Genomic DNA, 12,553 nt, shown 5'->3' with positions numbered 1-12,553 from the left:
TACCTATGAGGTATGCCTATCTGCAGGAAGGCAAGTATGGGATCGAAAGGTGGAGATGCTTCCAATCCAGATTCAGGACTACAAAGATACTCTGGAATGCTATGTTATGCACCTAGAAAATGTAGACTTGTTATTAGGGATTGAGTGGTTTAAGACTCTTCAAGTCCAGATAGATTGGTCTAGTCATATTTTTTCTTTTCAGCATAGGGACATCCAGTATAGTATTTCAGGTGATTGTATTCATCTCTCAGAGGGACCTCTTGTAAATACAGTTGATTTTGGAAATATAATGGATTCTTCTTTGTATACCACTTTCCATTGTGTATTGATTCCACTTTCTTCCTTTCTCATCCCTTTCATGGATGTAAATGAATTAAGTGTGTTTGAAAGCAAAGAATTACAGAAGATACTTGATTTGTTTCAAGATATATTTTCTAAGAAGCTGCCATCGGGTTTACCACCTGAAAGGGTAGTAGATCATCGTATTGACTTGATCCTTGGTGCCCATCCTGTCAGTATTCCACCTTACAGGATGAGCCAAGCTGAGGAAGATGAGTTGGCTAAACAACTCGAAGACTATTTGACGATGGGCCAGATCCGTCCAAGTAAATCACCTTGGGGTGCACCTGTGTTGCTTAGGAGAAAGAAGGACAACACCTAGAGATTACAAGAGATTGAACAAGCTGACAATTAAGAACCGTTATCCTCTCCCTACATCAGATGACTTATTGGGTTGAGTTAATGCAAGATTTTGATTTTGAGATCCATTATCGGAAAGGGTCCATGAATAGTGTTGCAGATGCGCTTAGTCGAATTAGAGAGGTGAATACTTTGTCATTCACCGAGATTTCTACTGACTTATTTCAATCAGAGGGCTTTGCATGATTGATAGTCCATTTTGGCAGAAGATCCAGGACGGGAGCTCATTGATTGACCAAGACTCGATGACTGAGCAGTCTACCATTCAGGCTGCAGGAGGCCAGTGGTGGATGATTCGGAATGGTTTACTATTTCGTAATGACAAAATTTGTGTACCACAGATCTCGGACATTAGGTCCAAGATTCTTAAGGAGTGTCACGACGCTCCTTCTGTTGGACACCCTGGGGTACACAGGACGCTATCGTTAGTGAAACACACTTTTTATTGGCCAAAGATGAAAGGATATGTAGAAGATTATGTTCTCAAGTGTCAAATTTGCCAGGCAAATAAAGCTGAACGTTTTAGACAAGCTGGGTTGTTGCATCCTTTGTAAATTCCAGGTAATAAATGGGAAAGCATTTCCATGGATTTTATTTGCGGATTGCCAAGAACACATCAAGGCCACGATTCTATTTGGGTTGTGGTAGATCGCTTGACAAAAATGGCTCGATTTTTTTCGATGCGGAAGACTATTACAGTTACGCAATTAGCACGGCAGTTTATCGAGCAATTGTTTAGACTATACGGGTTACCGTAGGACATAGTCAGTGATAGGGACTCTAAGTTTATGGGTGATTTTTGGAAACTTTTTTTGAGAAGTTGGAAACAACTTTGAATTTGAGTTCCTCAGATCATCCTCAATTTGATGGCCAGACTGAAAGAGTGAATCAGATTTTGGAGGATATGCTTCGAGTATATGCATCCAGAAGACAGAGTTCATGGGAGGATTATCTTTAGAATTTGCATATAACAGTACTAAGCATATGAGTACAAGTTTTAGTCCTTTCATGCTTATGTATGGTTTTCAACCTAGATCACCTGTTACAGTAGGATTCTCAGGACCTCAGCATGATGCAGCACGTAATTTTTTGCAAGATATGTAGCAAATGTTACAAGTTGCGAAGGAATCTATTAGAAGTGCTCAAGATCGAGACAGATTTTATTCTAATAGACATCGTTCTCCCAGGGAGTTCTCTTAAGGAACGATGGTGTATTTGCGAGTTCCGAAAGATTCCGAGACAGGTCGATCTCTGAAATTATCCCCTAGATATTGTGGACCATTTCGTATTACACGAAGGATTGGTTCAGTTGCATATGAATTGGATTTGTCTTCTCATGTGAAAGTTCATCTTGTATTTCATGTCAGTAGACTTAAGGAAGTATTGGGTAGAATAGACCAGTTAGTTACTCCTCAGATGTCGAGGACATGACATTTGTTCCGCACGAACCTGAAAAGATTCTTGGATTTCGTGAAAGGAGATTGCGTAATACGCTTATCACGGAATACAAGATCAAGTGGAAGGATCGTGTTGAGGAGGACGCTACATGGGAGACATTGACTACTCTTCAGAGAGATTACCCTGGCTTTTTAGTGAGCTCAGTGAGCTCTTAGAGGAAGGGGAGTATGTCATGTGCACAGTGTGTATCTACCGTGTGCTACACGCACACAAGACTAGCTTCGAGGTTTGGGGAAGCTTGGAGCTAGGCAGGCTGATTGGCGAGCTGAGTTAGGGAAAGACTAACGGGCGGGCACCCAAGTATGGACGGGCGGGCACCCAAGTGTGGACGCCCGATGACCGGCCAAGAGCCTATAAAAGGGTGGCCAAGGTTAGTCATTAGTCATATAGAGTCTCGCGAGATTTGTGAGAGCTCTATGGTCTTGGAGCTTGGATCTAGTGTAGACGTGCACCTGCTTTATGCAGCCGGGGCCGGCAGCAATCTCGAGGCCCGTGAGGGTAGCTTCGTGGCGGTATGGGACGTCGCGAGGAGGAGATTGGTTGGTATGTCAACCTAGTTAGCTCAGCTCGTGGCTCGGTGGGGACAACCAAGACTGTGGGCTTGCCCACGGTTGCCATGGTTGGGAGGTGAGTCAGGTCTGCACTCCCTTGTTTGTTTGTTTGCAGGATTCGAGTCTCGTACCAGGAGCATTCCACGAGGAGATCCGGTGGGGATTTGACAGTATGGAACATAATTTATAGTACCGTATGTACCGCATGTGTACTCTATAGAATACTGCATTCACTCTCTATAGTACCGTAAGTTCAGTTGGGCCAAAGTGCAAGTGATCTCCATTTCTCTTGTGAGCAAAGCTCTATATGCAGGGTGGCAAAACTATCGCTTGACGCTGAGAACTTAACTAAACCGAAAACCTAACTTCCCTGACAACCCGATCACACCTAGAACTGCTGTTTGCAAGTGGATTACTGGCTGCATCAGGCTGAAACTTGCTCCAGCCTCCTGGATGCTCCAATACTGGGATAAAGTTTTCTTAGATCAGAGGGAGAGCTTCAATAGCAAGAATGAAGAATGAGGGGGTTGGGGTCCTTATTTATAGAAAAAGTCCTCTCAAAAGTTCGAACTACTACAAGTCTGCTGATGTGATACACCTGCCCCCACAGTGCTGGCCAACCAGATTGGCTTTGTTTTGGACAGCGTTTTGGGCAGCCAGGAGGACCAGTAGTGGGTGCCCAGGTGTGGACAGGTTTGACAGACCTGTGTTATTATGGGCGGCCACATGTATGAACTGGATAGGGAATACCTGTGTGTGGGCAGTTGGAGCTGGCTGACCAGCCCCCTTGGTCACTTTAAAAGGAGCATTAGGGTTTCCTATTATTCCTATCTCATTTTCTGGGATCTGATCCCACAATTCCGGAGTAGTTCTGCCACACAGCTTTTCTCAGGAGCTGGAAGAACTGAAAGTAATGTGCAGCAATGTTGGGCTGAGTACTTGTTCTTAACAGCAGTGTTTGGCTGAGATCAGGGAGATCTGATTTGCATTTCATTTTGCACTTAAGGCATTCAGCTGTAATCTTTTCTTGTACATAGATGTACAGTAGGTTTAGGTCTACTTGTCTGTGTGTGTTTTGTGTTCCACTGCTCTCTCTTCTCCCTTTCATAAACTCTTGCACATAGCACAAGTATACCACATCTGACCCTTTGTAGGCCCTTAAAAAATCGATAAAAGGCATTTAACATGTCCACACTTGGCTTAAAAGGTGCCTGACCCATATGTCCCATGGCCAGGGGTGTTCTTAACACAGTCAGGCTGCTGGTCTGAAACTATTTCAAACCTGTCTCAACTAATTCTTACTGATTGGCCATTGATTTAGCCCAGAGTCCCAGACACTAGGGTCCAAGTGTCCGATTGTCGGCTTTGGTGCCCGCTGCCCATATGGCTGTCCTAGGCAGCCTGTGCTGAGGTGTGCCACAAGTACCATACATAGTCAATGCCTTGATTCTCTCTCAAGAAAGTGTATCTTGATCTTGGCAGGCAGCAAGAAGAGGCCTTCAGAAAGCTGACAGTACATGCACAAGGGGAAGTTATTGCATCTCTTCCTTCAATGTAAGTTCCAAATCTTTTTGGTGATTTTCAAAGGTGGGGGAGAGGGATATAGAAGCAGGTGTCATAAATGTGTGTGTGTGCGCGCATTTTTAAAGGAGGACAGGGATATAGAAGTGTGTATGTATTTATTGTTTGTGTGTGTATATATATGTGTATTATATAAATTTAACTTTAACATATACGACTACACAGGTGAGATTCCCGCATGTCTTGATCTGCGAACCTCTCTGCCTGCCTGCTATCTTCTCCTCCTGCCCGGCCACTCTTCCCCTTCTCCTTTTGCCCGCCATTGCCCCTCTTTTCTGTGCATTTTCCACCTGCCTGCCATTCACCCTTTTACCTGCATTTCCTTCTGCCTGCCATACTCCTTATTTGCGCATTTCCTCTCTGTTTGCCCACCTTCTTCTCTGCCTCTTGCCTTCTTCTCCCCTCTCCTGCGCAAATAAGCCCCTCCCGCTTCTTTGCTTGTGTCAACATATAAAAAGTTATGCAAATTTTCACTCTCTCTCTCTCTCACACACACACACACACACACACACACACACACACACACACACACACACATTTTTTTTGGTAATATCCAGTGCAGTATATTTATATGCTCATAAATTTACATGATGGGAGGTCTCCGAAATGGAGAGTATCCCAAAGATCAGAAACATAAAAAGAAAAGCTCTATGCAAGAAGCATCCATATCACCCTCATGGCAGGCATCATATAAGGATTGCCGCAATGAGGCTCGGAAAGATTCATATGACTTGTGAATCTGCCGACCCAAGTATGCCAAATTATGCTCACTCCAGATTGTCCAAAGAGCCCAATATCTCACCCAAGAGAGAAATAGTGAGTATTGAGACAAAGACCTCATAAATCTGCCAAAGAGCCAGAAATGTTTCCCAAATCTGTGACTCGGGAAACGGAGCCGAAGATAATATGAAATTCTCTTGAGGAGGATCCTAGAATACGGGCAGTGCCAAAGCAAATGAAGAACAGTCTCTGAAGGAGCCTGACATCTTAAACATGTGGATGGTGCAATGCGACGTTTAGCAAGTGTGACTCCCACTGACAATGTGCCTGTCATACATCTCCAAAGAAAAAGTCTTTGTTTCAATGGCATTTTACACTTCCATAACATCCCGAGATTCTTCCGCCACCATGAGAGGGGCTTCCTTATATGCCACAGAGAATTAGCATGTTGCTGAATCCATGGAGCAGGCTGAAGAAGCCTGTAAGCTTTGATGGAGGTTAAGGCGGGAAGAGGAACAGGATGAGTGCATGTAGCAGAGGGTTGCAATTGCCAATCCGTAAGCCTGTCTGTGTCAGTCCCACAGGAGGAACAGGTAGAAAAGGATGTAATAAATCAGCAATTTTCTTCCATATAGACCTATGATGCATTCCCAATGCATAGGAAGCAGTGGCCTCAGGAAAAGATAAGACATAGCCCTGATCATCTACCACATCATGTATGTATCTAATTCCCAATTTCATGAGATTGTATGCCCGAACAGGTTCCTGTAAAGCGAGTGGAATGTCAAAGATGGCACTCCAATGAATACTTTCTTTTCTCATTGAGTTTGTCCCCGAGCAATTATCAGGAGCCCATTTGACCTTAGAAAGTACTTGTTTCCAGTCAAGTATCAGAGCAGTAGAGAAAGGACAGCCAGGTATCTTCCCTACAAATCTCCCAATGACAACCTCCCAATGATCAGTAATCCAATGACCATAAGCACAAGTCCTCATGTTGACACACATGGATGCTAGCATACAAGTCCATGGCTGTTGTTGGCGGAAAAAAGTATGCAGCATAGTCGCCTTCCTTGCACGTACATGATATCTTATATCGAGGACATTAAGTCCACCATGCATCCTAGGAGAGCACACCATTTCCATCTTCATCAGTCTCAATGCTTTCACAACAGTTTTTGTCCTCCGTAACATCTCCATAGCTTGAGACATAAAGGCTGAAATATCCCTGGAGGACCAATGTAGCAAAGGCGAATAGAACTGGACATAGGACATTACAATGGACTGTACTATTCTGAGCCTGACATGAAGAGGCCAAGTAGAAATCTTCCAGTATTCCAGTTTATGTTGAAGTCTTTGGAAGATCCATTTTAGTTGCTACTTCCTGGTGATGTGCCATCCTATGGGATATCCCAAATGCCTGACTACATCTTTGGAATGCACCACTCGACCCGGCCAAAGAATAGAATGCCGAGGCTCCACCAGCTCATGTCTAACCAGTATGCATACACCTGAGTAGGTAGTGGTACCAGCATAATATATATCATAACTGCCAAAATAAACATGATGACCAACCATGGAGTGTTGATTATGCTCTTGCAAACAAACAATATCTGGCTGCATTTTATGTACATAATTCCATAAAAGCCTCCACTTTGAGACATTGCAGAGGCTCTGTACATTGTAGGTAAAGCACTTAAGTGTTTGAGGCATGAAAGAGGTATATACAGCAAAGTATCAGATATAAAAAACAAAACATCAGAGAGGCAAAGCCTCTGTCTGCATGGGCTGCATTCCTTCATGACCCATGAAAGACATAGCATTCTCCCCTTCTTCTGAATCACATATCGGGATGCCCTTCTTTAAAATCCCCACCCAATTTTGAAGGACAGGAGCTGAAGTAGAAGCCTGTCCTGGTGAGGGAGAAGAAGCATCCCATTGACGAGATTGAAGGGGGCGTTGCTTCAATACAACCACCTTCCTGATCAATCCCCGCAGATTCCTTCATCTTCTCTTTTCCTTTATCTTTTCCTTTTCCATCAAGTGACTGCACCTGATTGATTGGTTTGGCATTCTTTGCTCCATTTCTATTTGCTGTCTTAGCTTGCAAATTCTCATTCTTTTCCCATGTCTGGGGCGGCAAGGCATTGGGAGGGGGCTGATGCAGAACCATTGGGCATTCAGAGGCTAGATGCCCAAACTTGTGGTAGGCAAAACAAGCTCCTGTAAACACACCCCACTTTAATTCAAAATACTTTTTTCCCAATTGCACTCCCTCAACTTCCACTGCAATAGGAGGAGGGATAGGTGTATCAGTGTCCCAGAGAATGCAGAACTTGTTATGGTTTCCCATGGGGCGTGGAGGACAAATGACCTGTCCCAAAGAAGCAGCCAGGCCAGGCAACTCTTCACGCATATAGTCCGGGAAGTTAACAACCTCAACCCATACAGGACAAATGATGTCGTATAAGACTTTGATAATCCTTGTTTGGGGACTAGGGCATAGCATGTACCATTTGCTTCCTGTAAAATAGGGGAGAGAACTCAAGAAGCCTCTGCTTACACGAAGCATCTAATAAATGCACCTCATAAAAGCCTCTGGAAGCAAAATACACTCCCTCTACAAAGCATCCTCCAAGGATGGACTTAATCCACTGCGCGACGTCACTGGCCGCTGGGATTCTTCCTGGAAAGAAAATCATAACTGCAGTTTGAGACAACTTCGTGAGAGGATTCACGAGGGACGGCAATTTCAATTTGTACGTGACCTCTGGAACCGGTTTGTCCCATTCCTGTCGTGATTGCTAAAAGTCATCCTTAATGGTGTCAAAGACGTACTGAGCTTCCATAGTAAGTTCATCATCTTGTGATGCAGGCTCTGATAGGCGGCGCTTAGCATCTGCAGGTCTTTCTTTTCGAGCATATGTACAAACATCTAAACCTGAAGCCATGATTGAAATAGGACAAGACAAGAAGGAAAAAAAGAGCAGCAGTACCAGAGTGTAGAAGAGCCAGGAGAGAGGCAAAGGTAGCGGGTAAAGGAAGGCAATAGGCGGGGCAGTAAGCGCAGTAGACAGGCTGGAAAAAGGCCGGCTCCCCCTAGACACACACACACACACACTTTTTTTTTTTGGTGAAACGAAGAAATTATATTATGAAACATCCATTTTACATCAGGGCAGTGCTCGAGAAAAGAGCCTATGCCCTATCCATCAGAAACAGTAAAAGAAAAGCTGAATACAAGAAACATCCAAATCTTCCTCATGTAAGGCATCATATAAGGACTGCCGCAATGAGGCTCGGAAGAACTCATAAGGGTGTTGAAGGGGTGAATTCAGATATGCATGATTTCGCTGTAGCCAGAGGGTCCATAAGGCCCAGTATCTGATCCAATGGAAGAAAAGAGAATACGGTGACAAAGAAGCTGATAATCTGCCAAAAATCCAGAAAAACCTGTAGAACCTGTGTGCAGGAAATCTGAGAGATAAAAAATAGGAGATCTTGTCCAGAAGGTCTCTGGAATATGAACAAAACCACAATAAATGCGGAATACTCTTAGTAGTATGATGACATCTTGGACAAAGAGGAGAGGCAATCCTTCTTTGAGCCAATTTCACTCCCACTAGAAAAATACCAACAATGCATCTCCAAAGAAAGAGTCTCTGCTTCAATGGCATTTTCAACTTCCATAATGTCAATTTTCCTTTCCACCAAGCTAAAGACTTATTCAGATGCCAAAGAGAATTAGCATGATGAGCAATCCATGGAGGAGGTAATATCAATCGATAAGCCTGTATGGAAGTCAATAGATGCAAAGGCTGAGAGGATAATCTTGGACTTGAAGACTGAAGATGCCAATCTTGAAGCCTGTCTCTGACGTCCAATGTTGGAATCAGAATGAAAGGGTGTAAGAGATCTGCAATAGCTTTCCATATAGGTCTATGATGCATCCCAAGATTGTATTGTTGGCATGCTGTCGGAAAAGAGAGAATATGCCCTTGAGTATCTACCACGTCGTCAATGAACCGGATGCCCAACTTCATAAGATTGTAAGCTCTGATTGGTTGTTGTACAGCAAGGGGAGAGTAAAAAACAGCACTCCAATGTAGGCTTTCCATTCGAAGCGAGGAAGCTATAGAAGCAGGATGGGGAGACCATTTGATGCGAGAGAGCACTTTCTGCCAATCCTGAATCAAGGAAGTAGAAAATGGACAACCAGGGATTTTACCTTGAAATTTGCCAAGTACTACTTCCGATGGATCAACTAGCCAATGTCCATAAGCATTTGTGCGCATCTGACCACACAAAATTGCCAACATGATAGACCAAGGTTGCTCTTGTTGAAAAAAGGTTTTGAGCATAGTGATCTTTCTTGCCAACACATGAAATTTGATGTTTATAATATTCAAACCACCATGCATTCTTGGTGAGCAAATTAGGTCCATTTTGAGCAACCTTAAAGCTTTTTTATGAAGCTTAGTTTTCCAAAAAATCTCCATGGCTTGAGACATAAAAGAAGAAAGATCTCGAGATGACCAATGTAATAGAGGAAGGTAGAACTGGACATAAGCTAGAACAATGGACTGAACAATTCGAAGCCGTACATGCAATGGCCAAGTGGAGATCTTCCAATATTCTAATTTGTCTTGAATTTTGTTTAATACCCAAGATATTTGTTGCTTATTTCTGATTTTCCAGCCAATGGGATAACCCAAATGTCTTACTATGTTTTCCGGATAAATAATCTGGCCGGGCCACAGGATAGCATGCCAGTCACAATGCTTGAGAGGTAAGAGTTTTGATTTCTGAAAATTAATTTTTAGACCAGCTGCCAACCCGAAATCTGAAAGAGTATCCATCAATAGGCGAAGCTCCAGAGGACTGTTCTTTGGCATGAAGAATGAATCATCTGCATAAGCCTGTGCAATGAAAGGCCGTGAACCAGAAATCTGAAGCCCCTCTAACTGTCTAGTATCAACCAGATGATCCATATAAAGAAGCAAAGGATGTGAAGCAATAGCATAGAACAAAGCACTGAGAGGGCATCCCTGTTGAACTGATCGCTCCAGAGTCCAAGACTCAGACAAATGATTCCCTATAAAGCATTGAGCAGTGGAATCTGAGTAAAGCCAATATATGACATTAACTAGCTTTGGCCCAAAACCAAGTTTAGACATGATTTGAGAGACATAATCCCACTGTACCGTATCAAATGCCTTTGCCACATTCACCTGCATGACCAAGATATCTTGAGTAGAATATTTTGCATATTCCATTGCGATGAGAGTATTGGAGATATTATCATGTATATGCCTTCTTGGAACAAAACCATATTGCTTGGGATGAAGTCCATCATGAAGGATATCCTTTATCCGATGTACCAACATTTTAGCAATAAGTTTATATATAACAGGCATCAAAGTGATAGGCCTATAGTCATCCATTGTCTCACATAGAGGTTTTTTGGGCACAAGCTTAACCAGACCATGCTTCCAAGCTGAGGGAAGATGTTGATGTTGCCAGGCTACATTAATGAGCTTCAAGATTGGACCCTTCAATTCAGCCCAGAAGGCTACAAAAAATTCAACCGTCAAACCATCCGAGCCAGGGGATTTATGTTTACCCAAATGCTTGAGGGCTTCATCCAATTCAATATCTGAAAAGGACATTTCCGGCATTGAAGCTTTTTGCAAAGAAACAATAGGAGAAACAAGCTCAATAAATCTGCTCCGAGCCAATGCAACCTAAGGTGTAGAAGAAGATGGTTGAGAAAAAAGAAGTTGAAAATGATCCAGACATTGTTTTTCTAGCTGAGATAAAGTCAGGGTCCAAAGACCATCGGGTTTCTTGACTCTCATGATAGATTGACTTTGTCTCTACGCTTGTAAATTTCGAAAGAAAGATTTCGAGGAACAACCCTTATCCTAGCATAGGTTTAACTCTAGCCCTTGTCTGCCTTTTGGAAAGCTTGCGTTTATCATTAGCATCAATTATGGAAGAAGCACAAGACAATGAATTCTGCTCAGAAGCAAAAAGAGACCTTTGATGGCTAATCTGTACCAAGGACTGCTTGTATGATTTTGCCCACTAGATATGCTGTCTGGTTTTTGCCATGTACCATCTTCCATATTCCTTAATGACATTTTGAATACGATGTACAAAAGAGTTCCAAGCAAAATCGAGATCCTCCTGAGCATGGGATAACAATGGCCTGCAAGCCAATCTGATCATTTGCTGGAATTTTTCATGAGAAAGATAAAATTGATTGACCTTCAAGTGTCTGACTAAAGAGAGCTGCATATCATCCAGAGGCATACCAAATGAAAGGTTGAGCCAAAGTGGAGTGTGATCAAATAGTTGTTGAGAATAATCAATCCACATTTGACATGTATAATCATCATATTGCTGAGCATGAATAAGATACCATCTATCAAGCTTGGCCCAATATTCTGTAAAAGCATTATGATGATATGTAAATCCCAAAACTGAAGGGTGAGTTGCTGTCCATAAATCTGCAGTATGAAGTGATGAAGTCATATGTTTCCATTGTTGGATTTCAGAGGGCAGCATATGGGATTTATGTGTGGTATTGTCCTTCCAATGAGGAGAATTATTGAAGTCACCACAATGTAGAGCATTTGAGGACCAAGGATATTGCTTTATGGAGTCCCACATTTGAGCTCTGGAAGCTGAAATTTGAGAGGCATACAAGGAGCCTATTTCAAAAATCTCTCCATTGATCATACATTGGATAATCATCCATCGGCCACAAAGATCATTATATGCTACGCAGGGCTGCAGATCATGTCTGGCTAAAATGCACAGCCCAGAGAATTGTTCAGATCTTGCATAAAATATATCATATCCTGAAAAGAACCCGTGCTGGCCAGCAAAGGAATGCTGATTATGCTCTTGCAGACACACAACATCTGGATGACTTTTATTTATATAATGCCATAGGAGCCTCCATTTATGCTGGTTGCAGAGGCCCTGTATGTTATAAGAAATACATTTAAGAGAAGCACGCATGAAAATATGTACAAGAGATGAGCAATCCTTAAAGAGAAAGGGAGGCATCAGGCCTCTGCCATTACCACAGGGTCTTGCTGACCCTCAGAATCCAATTGCCTGACTAGATCACCTTCTTCACAAAGTGGAATACCCTTCATGACTGCATTGACCCATGCCTTTGAGATGGGGCTATCCGAAGAGGTAGAAGGTTGACTTGGAGATGGAGCAGAAGCATCCCAATTACGAGATTGGAGAGGTCTTTGTTTGAGAGGCACCGTCTTCTTTGCATTCTGCCAACCCTCGTGAGAAGATGAATTATTTTCCACTAGCTTGCTTTTTTCTTTATCCTTGTTTTGAGCTCAATTGGCTTGGCTCCCTGTATGAATTGAAGGCTTTGCTCCTTTAGCTTCAGTCTTTTCCACATATGTCTTCTGACCTCCTTTATGAGATGGTGGAGGAATGGCAGCTGGAGGAGGCGGATGAAGGATAGAGGGACACTCAGAAGCTAGGTGCCCAAACTTGTGACAAGACAAACA

At 43.0% G+C, this 12,553-nt stretch overlaps 1 protein-coding gene across 4 annotated transcripts in view; it reads left to right on the top strand.

Annotated features, from left to right (window-relative positions):
- LOC147638310 (uncharacterized) overlaps positions 1-12,553 on the top strand; it is a 71,437-nt gene that overhangs the window by 39,263 nt on the left and 19,621 nt on the right. For 3 of the 4 annotated variants that reach the window (XM_086798239.1, XM_086798240.1, XM_086798242.1), the window contains one exon: positions 4,191-4,262. The exons of the other annotated variant lie outside the window; for it this stretch is intronic. In XM_086798239.1, coding sequence (XP_086654365.1) covers positions 4,191-4,262 — 72 coding nt within the window. The remainder of the gene's footprint in view (positions 1-4,190; positions 4,263-12,553) is intronic. 4 annotated transcript variants of the gene reach the window in all.

The sequence above is a fragment of the Cibotium barometz genome, chromosome 5 (assembly GCF_041138505.1).
Source record: "Cibotium barometz isolate CiBa-2024 chromosome 5, ASM4113850v1, whole genome shotgun sequence".
Classification (NCBI taxonomy): domain Eukaryota; kingdom Viridiplantae; phylum Streptophyta; class Polypodiopsida; order Cyatheales; family Cibotiaceae; genus Cibotium; species Cibotium barometz.
This window is presented reverse-complemented; position numbering and strand designations above follow the sequence as displayed.